The following is a 15,829-nucleotide window of genomic DNA, read 5'->3' on the forward strand; positions in this document are numbered from 1 at the left end:
GGGTTTTCTGGAATTCCAGAGCTTAGGAATAGTGCCACTCTCAGCACATCAGCCAGTGGTGGAATAATTCAAATTGATAATCTGCATATGTTCAGCATTGGAAAGGTAAGTCATCCTTACAGTCTGTAGATCTAGAGATGGTTGTCGTTTGAACATTTTCAGAACGAATGAACATTTTTCCCTCTGTTGAATAGATTCTGAAAAATGGATGAATCAAATTCTATTTTGGAAAGTAAAGAAGTTTCCCAACTATATTCAAAGGCCAACCCTCGGGCAGAAGCTATCCGGTCAAGGCTCATTCAGGATTTCAATTTGTTGGATCATTTTCAAGGATTAATCATCAATGATCCAAAATATAATATGAATGACATCAAAGGTATTTTTATGAAACATTAAATTTACAAAATTGGGTAGGGTTGTTCAAATAATAATGAAAGAAAAAATCTAATTCAAAGTCATTATTCAGAGTTGAGTTTACTATGATATCCATAAGTACATGTATGAAAAACTGACTTGCAGCAGCTTTACAGGAACATAGTGTCATCTAAGAGGCATTTACAGAGAAATCACAAACTTAACAGAAATTATAACCAATTTTTACAAGAAAGAATAAAATTAAAACAAAAAAGTAAAGTCCATTTTTGTGCAAAGTGATCAAAGCTGTTATGGTGACACTTAAAAGGTAAGCAGTGAACAAGGCAGAGTAAAATTGGAAAATTAATTTAAAGGATGTTGTCTCTTCACCTAGATCAGAGTTTGTGCAGACAAAGTGCAATATATGTATGTTTACATGTGCAGTGGGAGCATTATGTTATGTAATATTGGTAAATGAAAGAGAAAGGCTCTATTTTTCTGACCTTTGATCATTTGAAATTGGAAACAGTGTACATATTAGTTCCAGCAGCAAGCTTTTATTTTTAAACATAATGTCTTGTGGGAATTGACTCCTACGTTTATTGAGTTGAGCTTATCCAAGGTTTTTCACACAGTATCTTTAAGACAGTCTTGAATAGAATAATGTCCACATGTACTGTCATTTATATACAATGAGTTAATTCATTTTGCAAATTTGATATTCTTCCTTGAAAATGAAATCATTTTACTGATTAATGAAACTGCACGGCTTTGGTCCAAAGGTAAAATAGAATATCTGTTTTGGCAGAGAAGAGACAACATTTTTGAAAATCTTCGAGAAAATGAAGCTACATTAGTATCATATAAACTACCAAGAAAAATTTTGATATTCGATTGATTACAGAGCAAAATTTGAATGATGAATAAACTCTTCTCAGGCTTCTAGCCAGGTTAAAGTACTGATTTTAACCAGCATTTCAATGACAAACTCTGTCATCTTCATGAGGGACAATGCCTAGGTACGTCTAGTCCAGTGGTATATATACCCCCATCGTCCATCCCTCCTGATTGATTAGTCGTCATCCAATCAGGTTTCTGCTGTCCCACCCTGTTTACAATCGAATTCCAGTTCTTATAGAGCGAGACCTTTGTCTTGGTTAAAATTTTTTTTCTAGTTTTATTTCAATGGCTTCCTTCACCAGTCAGTCCCAAAAGATATTGGCATGGCACAGTAGTTTTGTGCCATCGAAGTCAAATCTATAGCCATTGCAGATGCGATGTTCTGCTACTGCCAATTTCTCTGATGCGGGTTTCCACTATGCGTCCTATCCTGGCAGATATACACTGCTCTACATTCACAGAGAATCCTGTAAATGCCAGCCAACCGGAGGCCCAGGTCATCTTTGACCATGGGATCGCTATTGCTAATTTCTACATGGAGGACTTTCAGGAGAGGGCTCTGAGTTCATCGCCCTTATACCCCAAATGCTTCTTCAGATACGTCGATGACATCTTCGTAGTGTGGCCTCATGGGCTCCAGGCACTCCAGTAGTTCCATGACCATCTGAACAGCATACATCCAAGCATTCAATTTATGATGAAGATGGAGAAGAATGGTTGCCTCCCATTCCTGGACATTCTAATATGATGGAAACCGGATATCACCTTGGGCATAGTGTCTATCGGAAACCCACTTTCACGGGCTTATACCTCAATAATAACAGCCACCATCATGCCTCCCGACATAGAGCAGTTTTTTCTACATTGATTAACTGTGCGAAATCTATTTTGGACCCAGAGAGTTTCCACAAGGAAATAAGATGATTATGCTTAACGTTCCTACAGAATGGCTACAAGGTGAAGGGAATCAATCGAGCCCTTAAAAGGGCTGGTGGAAAAACCAGGAGCCTATCACTACCCCCTATATTTTCACTGTTTAGAAACATAGAAACATAGAAAATAGGTGCAGGATTAGGCCATTCGGCCCTTCGAGCCTGCATCGCCATTTATTATGATCATGGCTGATCATCCAACTCAGAACCCCACCCCAGCCTTCCCTCCATACCCCCTGATCCCCGTAGCCACAAGGGCCATATCTAACTCCCTCTTAAATATAGCCAATGAACTGGCCTTAACTGTTTCCTGTGGCAGAGAATTCCACAGATTCACCACTCTCTGTGTAAAGAAGTTTTTCCTAATCTCGGTCCTAAAAGGCTTCCCCTTTATCCTCAAACTGTGACCCCTTGTTCTGGACTTCCCCAACATTGGGAACAATCTTCCTGCATCTAGCCTGTCCAATCCCTTTAGGATTTTATACGTTTCAATCAGATCCCCCCTCAATCTTCTAAATTCCAACGAGTACAAGCCCAGTTCATCCAGTCTTTCTTCATATGAAAGTCCTGCCATTCCAGGAATCAATCTGGTGGACCTCCTTTGTACTCCCTCTATGGCAAGGATGTCTTTCCTCAGATTAGGGGACCAAAACTGCACACAATACTCCAGGTGTGATCTCACCAAGGCCTTGTACAACTGCAGTAGTACCTCCCTGCTCCTGTACTCGAATCCTCTCGCTATAAATGCCAGCATACCATTCGCCTTTTTCACTGCCTGCTGTACCTGCATGCCCACTTTCAATGACTGGTGTATAATGACACCCAGGTCTCGTTGCACCTCCCCTTTTCCTAATCGGCCACCATTCAGATAATAATCTCTTTTCCTATTTTTGCCACCAAAGTGGATAACTTCACATTTATCCACATTAAATTGCATCTGCCATGAATTTGCCCACTCACCCAACCTATCCAAGTCACTCTACATCCTCTTAGCATCCTCCTCACAGCTAACACTGCCACCCAGCTTCGTGTCATCCGCAAACTTGGAGATGCTGCATTTAATTCCCTCATCCAAGTCATTAATATATATTGTAAACAACTGGGGTCCCAGCACTGAGCCTTGCGGTACCCCACTAGTCACTGCCTGCCATTCTGAAAAGGTCCCGTTTATTCCCACTCTTTGCTTCCTGTCTGCTAACCAATTCTCCATCCACATCAATACCTTACCCCCAATACCGTGTGCTTTAAGATTGCACACTAATCTCCTGTGTGGGACCTTGTCAAAAGCCTTTTGAAAATCCAAATATACCACATCCACTGGTTCTCCCCTATCCACTCTACTAGTTACATCCTCAAAAAATTCTATGAGATTCGTCAGACATGATTTTCCTTTCACAAATCCATGCCGACTTTGTCCGATCATTTCACCGCTTTCCAAATGTGCTGTTATCACATCTTTGATAACTGACTCCAGCAGTTTCCCCACCACCGACGTTAGGCTAACCAGTCTATGATTCCCCGGTTTCTCTCTCCCTTCTTTTTTAAAAAGTGGGGTTACATTAGCCACCCTCCAATCCTCAGGAACTAGTCCAGAATCTAACGAATTTTGAAAAATTATCACTAATGCATCCACTATTTCTTGGGCTACTTCCTTAAGCACTCTAGGATGCAGACCATCTGGCCCTGGGGATTTATCTGCCTTCAATCCCTTCAATTTACCTAACACCACTTCCCTACTAACATGTATTTCGCTCAGTTCCTCCATCTCACTGGACCCTCTGTCCCCTACTATTTCTGGAAGATTATTTATGTCCTCCTTAGTGAAGACAGAACCAAAGTAATTATTCAATTGGTCTGCCATGTCCTTGCTCCCCATAATCAATTCACCTGTTTCTGTCTGTAGGGGACCTACATTTGTCTTTACCAGTCTTTTCCTTTTTACATATCTATAAAAGGTTTCTAGAAGGATCGCCAGGATCCTGAAGAAATACCGGATTAATACCATCCACAAACCCATAAGAAAGCTCAAGTCCCAGCTTATGTGGGTCAAAGATGACCTGGGAATCAGGACGGCTGTTATTTACAGAATTCCCTGTGAATGTGGAGCAATGATTTCGGCCAGATGGGATGCACAGTGGAAACCCGCATCAAGGAGCATAGAAGGTGTATCCATTTGGGTTACCCGAAAAAATCGGCAATAGCAGAACATTGCATTCGCAATAGCCATGGGATTGACTTTGATGGCACAAAACTCTTGTGCTGTGCCAATGGCTTTTGGGACTGCCTGGTGAAGGAAGCCATTGAAATAAAAGTAGAGAAAAAGAAATTTAACAAAATTAGAGCAAAAGAAATTTTACTCCGAGGAAAAACTGGAATTTGATTGTAAACAAGGTGGGACAATGGAAACCTGATTGGATGAGGACTAACTAATCAGGAGGGATGGACGACAGGGTTATATTATATATACCAGACTAGACATGCCTAAGCATCAACCCTGATGAAGATAGAAGAGTTTGTCATTGAAATGTCAACTAAAATCAATACTGTACTTGTACCTGCCTGGAAACCCGAGAAGACTATTTGTCACATACTCTGGGAGAGCACTAGATCAGTTTTCAGAATTTGAATGGTTTATGGTGAGAATCTCAATTCCAAAACAAACTATTAGCTAAAAATATTTTTTTTAAATTTTAAATATTCCATTTTAAATAAATGGAACTGTTGGTTCCATTTCTAGATATATTCATTTCATGCTACTCCCTAGTGCAACTTAAAAGGTAAAGCATGTGGTATAATCTATGCAAGTGCTGGAAGATATGATTTAATAACATTTTCACTGATCTTGGACAAGAATTGGTAAATCTCTTATAATTTTCAGAAATATTCAAGCTTCATTAGAAAGATACACATTATAAATATTTAAAATAATGTATGTGACCAAAATAAAAAACTAAAGTTCTTAAAAATCTTCACAACCAATTAAATACATTCATGCAATTGGAAATAATTCTTAAATGCAAAATAATGTTATTACTGTATATCTGAAATAAAACCAGAAACTGCAAGAAATATTCAGAAAGTCAGGCAACATTAAAGTTAACATTTCAAATTGATTATTTTTCATCATAACTAAGAAGTGCTAGAAAATAAGTATGTTAAAGTTGAGCAGTAGGGGAGGAGTGACTGAAATAAAGGAAATATCCATGATAGGGTGAAGACCAAGGGAAATTGGATAAACAGGTGGTGTCAGTGTTACTTGAGAGGATGTAGTTAAGGCTTGCTAATTACATCTGTTTTGACTAAATGGATTGTAAATGAGAAAGATAAACTATTCAAAGTTCAAAGTAAAATTTATTATCGAAGTACGTACATGTCACCACATACAACTATGACATTCTTTTTACTGTGGGCATACTCAGAGAATCTATAGAACAGTAACTGTAAACAGGATCAATGAACAACAAACAGTGCAAATGCAAATATCAATAAACAGCAATAACTAACGAGTATGAAATAACAAGATAAAGAGTCCTTAAGGTGAAACCATCGGTTGTGGGAACACCGGAAATAGAGTGAGTGTAGTTATCCGATTTTCTTCAAGAGCCTGATGGTTGAGGGGTAGTAACTGTTCTTGAACCTGTGTAGGGAGTTCTGAGGCTCCTGTACCCTCTACCTGAAGGCAGCAGCGAGAAAAGAGCGTGGCCTGAGTGGTGAAGATCTTTGATGATGGATGCTGCTTTGCTATGGCAGCGTTTCATGTCAATGTTCTCAATGGTTGGAAGGGTTTTCCCTGAGATGTACTAGGCTGAATCCATTATCTTTTGTCAGATTTCTCACTCAAAGGCACTGATGTTCCCAAACCAGGCCTCAATGCAGCCAGTCAACACACCTTCTACCACACATCTACAGAAATTTGCCAAGGTTTTTGATGACATGCCAAATCTCTGAAGATTCCTGAGGAAGTCGAGGCACTGTTGTGTTACCTTCGCAATTATATTTATATGATACGTCTAGGACAGGTCCTCTGAGATGGTAACAACCAGGAATTTAAAGTTACTGACCCTCTCCAGCTCTGATCCTCCGATGATTACTGGCTCATGAACCTCATGCCTCTCCTGAAGTCTACAATCAGTTCCTTGACCTTATCAACATTCAGTGAGAGGTTGTTGTTATTACACCACTCAGTCAAATTTTCAGTCTCCCTCCTGAATGCTGATTCATCACCGCCTTTGATACAGCCCACAACAGTGGTGTCATCTGCAAACTTGTATACGGTGTTGGAGCTGGAACAGAATGTAGAGTGGAATGACAGGGTGAGTAGCAAACTCAACATACTGGTCGCTGGAAAACCAAAATTAAAAAATGCTAGAAATATTCAGATGGTCGGGCAACATTTTAGCTAGGAAATTTTAATTAGGTATATTTATTTTATTTCCTTAGGTGCCTTCAATTTAATTGAAGTGATTAAGAAAACATCTAGTCTGAGTAGCCTGAGCAACAAACATAAAATACTGGAGGAACTCAATAGGTCAGGCAGCATCTAGGGAGGAATTTGCCAGTTGACATCAGGACCCAAAATGTTGGTTGTTTATTTCCCTCCAAAGATGTTGCTTTGCCTGCTAAGTTCCTACAGCATTTTGTGTGTGTTGTTCAAGTTTTCCTGCACCTGCAGGATCTCATATGTCTTGGATCTGGTCTAACCATACCTTTGGGACTTACACAATGACCAAATCCCACATTTCAGACAATTGTGTGAGGAAATAATGGAAGATACTACTGACATTTCCCATCAAAACCTTTATATATGCATTTGGTAAACTGATTGTAAATCAACAAGTATTCTGCTGCACGGATCTCCGTGTGTCGAACAGCAACTATGGGGGCGGGTGGGGGAAGAAAATGCATGGAAACTGCAAAATGGAAACCCAAAGCTCAAACTGGTGCAGAGAGCATGACAGTGCAGTTCATTTAGAACCCTGCTAGTGATTTTAAGTTTGTCTTTATAATTAGCAATTGTTCAGATTAAAATTATAGAAGGCATGTAACCAGTGTAGAAAGTAATGTATTTGATGAAAAAAGTCTTTAATATGGGTTTTTGTTATTTAAAAGATCCAAAGATGTTGACCAAGTTGATGATTGAAGATTCACTGCAATTGGTGCGTTTTGATTTTAATCCAGTTCGAAATGTCAATATCTCCTCAAATCACAGAGTGAGAAATTGTCTTCAGTATCGCTACATCAAATATCCACCACTCAATATGTGGGCAGCATGGATCTTAGAAAGTATCCTTTATCAAATTGATGACATATTGAATTAAAATTCTTCCAAAAAAAATTGGAAAGTAATACTTTCTCACATGATCTATGCAGTAGGTCCAGGGAATTGAGGGCCTACCTCCTCATCTAACTGAAACACTGAAGGTCCACTGAGAGGGAAGAGACAAACTTAAATGTTTTGTTTAAGAGATAATCTCAGACTTTGAAGTCTCAAAATGCATCTCCCTAATGTTCATGTCCTGGGAGTAGATCCTGAAGTCACAGTCTTTGGAGATTAGAACTCTGCTAGGGCTAGCAGTATTATTGGTGTATTATGAGGCACAGGTCTTGTCAACAATTGTGGAAGTGGGTGAAGGAATGGTAGATGCAATCTAATATGGACAAGTGAAGTCTTGCATCACATGCAAAATGCTGGAGGGACTCAGCAGGCCGGGCAGCATCTATGGAAAAGAGTAAACAGTCAACATTTTGGGCTGAATCCTTCATCAGGACCAGCATCTGCAGACTTTCTCGTCTTTGTGAGGTCTTGCATTTTGGCACTTTAAACCAGGGCAGGACCTACACAGTAAGTAGTAAGGAGAATGTAGTAGAACAGAGGTGTCTAGGGGTACAGATAGGTAGTTCCCACAGGGTGGTGAAGGAGGGTTTTGGCATGCCTGCCTGTATCAGTCAATGTGTAGAAGCTGGAATACCATGTTGCAACAGTGCAAGACATTGGTGAGGCCAGACTTGGAGTATTGGTGAGCAGTTCTGGTGCCCACCTATAAGAAAGATGTCACTAAGCTGGAAGAATGCAGAATAGATAAATATCAGGACTGGAGGGCTTGAGTTATACAGTAATGAATTTTTTTTTTAGTTCTGGAGTGTAGAAAGCTGAGTATGATCTTACTCAGATCATTTAAATATAAATTCATGTGGGGTGTAGAAAATGTGGATGGTCAGTCTTCTACCTAGGGCAGGAATCTAAAAAGGGCATCTAGATTTAAGGTGAAAGGAGTAAGATTTGAAAGGGACCTGAGGAGAAAATTTTTCACACGGAAGGTGCTGGGTCTATGGAACGAGTTGCCAGCAGAAACTGTAGAAGTGGGTAAAAATACAATGTATAGAAATTTTGACAGATCCGTGAATGGGAAAAGTCTCCAGGGATGTGGACTCAACACAACAAATAAAACCAGCTGATGAAGGTACCTTGGCCTTCACAGACCTATTGGACACAGGCTCTGCTTCCGTACTGTCCAATTTTAACACTCTCTGACTGTACAGAGCACAACCAGAAAACTTAGAATACATCTAGTGATTGAGAAGAGGAACATAACTTAGAAAATAGTCTTTTCAACAAATCCTCAAATAGAGCATACAACACAATGAAACATTTGGTTGTCCATCTAAGTACAAGCCTAGCTACCAGTCAGTGAACAGTTGGAATTATGTGCATGTTTACACTTCGATAATGCATGAAACTTATCTTTGATATGCTGTCAGTTTACATGGTAAAGTGAGGTGGCTAAAAAAAAGCTCAACAATAATTATTTTATCTAGGTAAACTTTTATGAAAATTTATTTTCTTTCTAGTTAATATATTTATTCCTCTTGCTTTCCCTGTCCAAACTTAATGGAAATAAGACCAATGCTTTGTGTACTCCTATCCTCCTGCATCCCATCCAAATGTGACCGTATTTCTATGAAACACATTTTGTATGATGAGCTTCAAAACCACATGCGCAACAGTGAATATTACCTTGCCTGAACCATTAGATCCATTTCCAGTCCTCTTTGCTCCCCTCATAATTCACTCTCTTCCTGGCCTAATCTCCCCATTTTAAGATCCAAGACCACCAACATCCCAACAGTGGCCACAAAATATGCAGAATGTTTTACCTTCTAGATTACATGCACCAAAGAATATTCCTACAGGGGACTCAGATAAATACCTTTGAATGCTTGCTTGGGAAAAAAAAATCTTCGAATGAGATTGAAAAAACTACCACTGAATGATGAATTGCTAGTGTTAATTCAACTACTCAACCGATTACTACTCAACTACTCAAGTCAGGTATTAATATGTCAACACCATTATGTAGGTATTTCCATAAATTTTGAAACTTTGGATAATTCATTGTTTGCGGCCAATACTGTGTATATTTTCCTGATCACATTCAAATAGGTTCGTTTTTCAGAAATCTTATTTTGTACCTCATTATCATCAATACTATTGTATTTGGCGTGTTAGTAGGTAAGACAAACAATTTTTCCTGCCTCTGTTGTTTCCTAAGAATACGCAACACAAATAATAAAACAGTTCACCAACCCATTAGTGTATAGGTATAATTACTATACTATCTAAATGGCAATATATACAAAACTAGAGCAATCGACTTAATTTGAAATTCATTCCATATATAGAGGAGCCATGGTATACATTCATAGTATATACTATAGCTAAAGTCCCAGCACTGAAGTTCACACTAACAGTCTTAAAGACTAGACTAGTAAATTTTTTATAATGTAGCTACAATCATTCGTTACGGCGTGAAAATGGCAAAAAAATCAGTTCATCACTGTTCTGAAAGCTCTCCTCACAAACTGGCTTTGTATGGCATGCTACCAAGAATTTCTGCTCATACTCTGGGAATTCTATTTCTCCTCATGCTATCTTGAGGATTATTAAATATTTAAAATTTAAAATAATTAAAAATAGCTAATTTTATGCAACTTCAGGCCATACCAGTTTGATGTTTTATTTATCACTGGTCACAAAGGCGCCAAGAACTGTGGAGGTTTAAAAATACCAGCTTAGAAGCATATTCCATGACTCTAGATCATGGGCTTTGCTATTGATTGCATGGTGGGTGGTGCAGGGTTGCCTCTTTTGCTGGAGCAAGTCGGGAGAGGGTTGATGCTTTTGCTGCTACTTGTGGTGGGAGGGAAGGGGGCTTTTGGGTTCTAACCTTTTCTGTCGTTCATTTTTTGCGTTTTTTTTTCTTTGTTTCGTGGCTGTCTGTAAAGAGTATGAATTTCAGGTTGTAAACTGTATACATTCTCTGATACTAAATTGAACCATTGAACGCATGATGGAGATAAATTCATGAAACATTTTATAAACACACTGAGTATCTGTATATTGAAATAAATAAAAATAATGATAACATTTTTGAATTAGGTATATATTGTGTGCTTTGACTAAGTTACAATCACAAAGGTATGTTTGTGATACTTCCTCAGATGTTGCTCACAAACCTGGAAAGAAGTTCTCTGTCCTAACAACCATATTGTCAGTCGTCGACTGGTGCATCCTCTCAGTACTGATGAGTGAAATTATACTCAGGTGGCTTCAAGATTTTGTAAAATTTTGGAGAATCGGTTGGAACGTCTTTGACCTGACAGTTCTAATTATTGTAAGAAAAGCAGGTTATAACATTTCTGGTCTTTACCATAATTATTTATGTTGCCTTCCTACTTAACTTAAATAGAGGTTTAATTTTTTAGGGTTACCTGTGGTATCCTTGGCTAATAAATTGCTAATGTGTATCTTTTCAGTCTTAGTACGTTGGTGTTATGATTTCTTAGACAGTGTCAGTGCCTCCTACACTTTCTGTTCTAATTACAGTATATGCAATATTATCATTCCATCTCCAGAGACTCTGATATACACAGATGGATAAGTACAAGTACTTATACAGATGGAAAGAGAGACAGACAGAGAGAGAGAGAGCAAGAGAGAAAGAATAGGAAAATCTCAAAATCATTTCTCTCTGAATGAAATCTCATTAACCTGAAAATTTAACTTTCTTTCTTGTTCAGAGATAATGCTGCCCAACTGCTGAATGTTTTCCAGTGTTGACATAATAATAAGAATAACAACAATAATTTAAAAATACGTACTTTATTGATCCCAAGTGGGAAATCATTCATTCAGATAAACATATCTGACAAAGGGTCTCAGCCCGAAACGTTGACTGTACCTCTTCCTATAGATGCTGCCTGGCCTGCTGCATTCACCAGCAATTTTTATGTGTGATATCTGCAGGACTTTGCTTTTCACAATAGTGACTGTAGTTGCCAGGTCTCTCTTTTGTTCCCTCTTTTTGAATTAGTTCACTATTTAGATGCCCCTGCATAATTATTATTGGCTGTTTAATAATCTTGGACCCAGTCACCTTCAAAATCTTCAGGCAAAGCAAACAAAATGCTGGAGGAACTCAGCAGGCCAGGCAGCATCTATGGAAAAAGCTACAGTCGATGTTTCGGGCCAAGACCCTTCAGCAGGACTGAGGACAAAAAAAGATGAGGAGTGGATTTTAAAGGTGGGAGTGGGGAGGGGAGAGAGAAACACAAGGTGACAGGTAAATCCAAGAGGGGGAGGGATGAAGTAAAGAGCTGGGAGGTTGATTGGTGAAAGAGATACAGGGTTGAAGAAGGGGGAGTCTGATAGGAGAGGACAGGAAGAAAGAAAAAGGGGGAGAAGCACCAGAGGGAGGCAATGGGCAGGCAAGGAGATAAATGTGGCCTCATAGCGACAGTAGAGGAGGCCATGGATTGACATATCAAAATGAGATGTGGAATTAAAATGGGTGGCCACTGGGAGACCCTGTTTCTTCTGGCAGACAGAGCATAGGTACTCAGCGAAGTGTTCTCCCAGTCTATGTCAGGTCTCACTGATATACAGGAGGCCCACCAGGAGCACTGGACACACAGTATGTGACCCCAACAGACTCACAGGTTAAGTGTTGCCTCACCTGCAGGTGCCGTTTGGGGCCCTGAATGGTAGTGAAGGAGTAGGCGTAGGGGCAGGTGTAGCACTTGTTCCGCCTGCAAGGATAAGTTTTAACTCTGCATTTTAATTTTGCATAGAACTTCCATCTCATTTAAGCAAAGTCGTTAATTTTGTTTAGGTTTTCTACATTTGCAAAAGTTATGTTTCTCAAATCATCTTTCTTAATTATCTGGAAGGTTCAATTTTTCAGAGCCTCTGCTATTTGTGTTCTTACTTCATTCTGTTCTCATCTATATGTTTTTCACATCCTATGAATTTTTTACTATTGTTCAGCCATTTCCTTCTTTGCATTAAGTTCTTTGTTGAGAGCCCTGGTACTGGCACAGTAGTGTAGTGGTTACTTATTAACTTGATGCCCGTTTCACCACTGGCATCAAGGGTAGAAATGATGGTCCTTCGTCTCTGTCTGTCCATACAGTCACACATAGATGTAGAAGGATTCTTCAATGCTGTTTCTGTAACAATTTTTGTTTATCAGTAGGTTGTTAGCCCTGAGCTGAACCCCCGAACCTGGAGGACTGGTGGACCACTCTTAATCTGGCATCTACCCTTTGACCTGTTTGGCATGGTTGACCCTACCAAGAACCAAAGCACAAGGCCCTGACTCCAGCCAACATAGCTCTCCAGGTCACTGAGGCACGCAAGCCTCCAAACCCTTTGATAAGGATGTGGTCCTCTTGGAGGAGCGTAGTGGATAGCACAATGCTTTAAAGTACAGGCAATCCGGGTTCATTTCTTGCCTCTGTCTGTAAAGAGTCTGCATATTCTCCCCATGAACGCATAGGTTTCCTCTGGATGCTCTGGTTTCTCCCACAGTGCAAAGACGTATCAGTTGGTAGGTTAATTGGTCATTATAAATTGTCCCATAATTAGGCTAGGATTAAATTGGGGTGATTACTGGGTGGCGTGCCTCAAAAGGTGTTGTATCTCAATAAATAATAAATAAAATCTACCCCTCCATGGCCTTTGCACCTTCTTTGTCTGCCTGCAATGTACTTTCTCTGTAAGTGTAACTCACCACTGTATTCTGCAATCTGTTATTGCTTTTCCTTTTGATCTGTATGGATGGCATGCTTTTCACTCTATCTCTGCATATGGGACAATAATGAACCAATAATGAACTATTTACCAATTGTTGCTCTCTAATCACACTTTAACATTCTTCATTTTTTCCATATTGATCTCAGTGTATACCTTCTCCAATTACTCTGATGGAATTTCAATGTTTCCTTTGTATTTCAAACATTTTTTATGCATACTTAGTGTCACACTTGACTATTCTGAGTTTATTTGTTCTGTAAAGGTAATTTCACCTTTGCTAATGATTAGACCATGGAGAGCATTCTAACTGGCTGCATCTGGGTGGGGGAGCTATTGCACAGAATCGAAATAAGCTGCAGAGTGTTGTAACATTAGTCAGTCCATCATGGGTATTAGCCTTTGTAGTAACCAACACACCTTCAGGGAGTGATGTCTCAAAAAGGCAGTGTCCATCATAAAGAACCATCACCCCTCCCACCACCATGCAGGGCATGCCCTCTTCTCATTGCTACCATCAGTAAGGAGGTACAGAAGCCTGATGACGCACACTCAATGATTCAGGACCAGCTTCTTCTTGAATGAACATTAAACCGATGAACTCCACCTCACTACATTATTATTTCTGTTTTTGCACTACTTATTTAATTTAACTATTTAGTATATCTCTACTATAATTCAGTTTTTTTCTATATTATCATGTTTTGCATTGAACTGCTGCTGCAAAGTTAACAAATTTCACGACATATGCTGGCGATGTTAAATCTGATTCTGATGTACAGTATTCCAATTTTCAACTGCCCACAGTGCTTTTGCAATAAAAATGGAAAATGTGCTAAATATTCAGCAGATCAGGTAGTATTTGTGGAGAAGGTATCAGAGAAAGGTGATGATTTTTCATCAGAAAAATTGAACACCAATTTCTTAGAACTTAGCCCTCATCGAACTGTGCTCATGGTTGTAACTGTGAACCATCACTAAACATTGAAGTAGGTCAGTATCATATACAGTAAAGATCATCATTCTCCATGACAAGCAGGCATTCTCTTGGAGACATTCTCACAGAGTCATAGTCGTAAGAGGACTACAGCACAGAAACAGGCCCTTCAACCTATCTAGTCCATGCTGAACTATTATTCTGCCTGGTTGCATCAACTTCCACCTGGTAGCAACACCCCTCACATCCCTGTACTTATCCGAATATCCCCTAAATGTTGAAATTGAACCCACCTTCCATACAAGCACCACCCCCTGGGTGAAGAAGTTCCCCCTCAAACATTTCACCTCTCACCCTTAACCTATGACCTCTAGTTTTACCAGGATGATTCGGAGATCCAGTATCACACTCTCCCTGGTTGGAACTTCTTTATATTGATAAAGGAAACTTTCCTGAACACATTTGACATACTCTATCTAATCCAGCCCTTTTACAGTATGGGAGTCGCAATCAATAGTGGCAGGTTAAAATCACTTACTATCACAATCTTATGTTTCTTTCTACAGCCTCCCTTCTCCTGTTGATTATTGGGTGGTCTATAATACAATCCCATTAATATGGTCATTCTTTTCTCATTCCTCAGCTCCACCCATAAATCTCACTAGATGAGCTCTCCTGTCTGTCCTGACTGAGCACTGTTGTGACATTTTCCCTGGCTAGTAATACCACTCCTCCCCCTTTAATCCCTCTTACTCTGTCATATCTAAATCAAATGGAACCTGGAACTCTGAGCTGCAATCCTGCTCCTCCTGCAACTTCTGTATTTCTCAAACTACATCAGGTTCTTACGCTCCTCAGAGGAAAGGTAGCAGCATGTGATTCAATGCAATTTTCATGGGTAAAATGACATTATTTACTTTAATATTTTGAATCTGAGAAATGGTTACTTTGTATTATGTATTTACAATGGGAATACTCCGTTACTGACGAGACACCTTGAATCACAAACGAGAGAAAATCTGCAGATGCTGGAAATCAAAGTAATGCACACAAAATGCTGGAGGAACTCAGCAGGCCAGGTAGCATCTATGGAAAAGAGTAAACAGTCAGCATTTTGGCTGAGTCCTGATGAAGGATCTTGGCTTGAAACTTCGAGTGTTCACTCTTTTCCATAGATGCTGCCTGGCCTGCTGAGTTCCTCCAGCATTTTGTGTGTAGGACACTTTGAATGTTCACCTTTGCTGGGACAAAGTAACCATTTTTTATTTTCTCTCCACTTCAACTAACTTTTAATAAATCAGCCTGAAGAATATACCTTTTATTCAGTTAATATTTGTTTTTATTTTAATGGCAATCCATGGGTTGTAAATGGAATAAAGGTCTATAATCTCCTTGGACACTTGCATGTAAGAAGAAAATAGAATTGGAAAGAATGTGGAATGAGTGGATTTAGGACACTGAGGCCAGATAGATTAATCCCTGTGTGGGTTTGTTGAAAAGAGCAATAAAGATTGGGAAGAGTGGGACTTGGGGGCTTAGAGGCAGGAGCTTTCTGTCTATAAATTATTGTGCAGAATTTGTCATAAGTAGGAATTATTTTAATATAAATTTGCTCAT

At 39.3% G+C, this 15,829-nt stretch overlaps 1 protein-coding gene across 1 annotated transcript in view; it reads left to right on the plus strand.

Annotated features, from left to right (window-relative positions):
* Window positions 1-204: 204 nt before the first annotated feature.
* Window positions 205-15,829, plus strand: part of LOC140209607 (cation channel sperm-associated protein 2-like) — a 36,474-nt gene continuing 20,849 nt past the window's right edge. The window contains exons 1-4 of the mRNA XM_072277878.1: window positions 205-376; window positions 7,296-7,469; window positions 9,628-9,696; window positions 10,686-10,858. Of these exons, the coding sequence (XP_072133979.1) occupies window positions 205-376; window positions 7,296-7,469; window positions 9,628-9,696; window positions 10,686-10,858 (588 nt within the window). The remainder of the gene's footprint in view (window positions 377-7,295; window positions 7,470-9,627; window positions 9,697-10,685; window positions 10,859-15,829) is intronic.

The sequence above is a fragment of the Mobula birostris genome, chromosome 14 (genome assembly GCF_030028105.1).
Source record: "Mobula birostris isolate sMobBir1 chromosome 14, sMobBir1.hap1, whole genome shotgun sequence".
NCBI lineage: Eukaryota > Metazoa > Chordata > Chondrichthyes > Myliobatiformes > Myliobatidae > Mobula > Mobula birostris.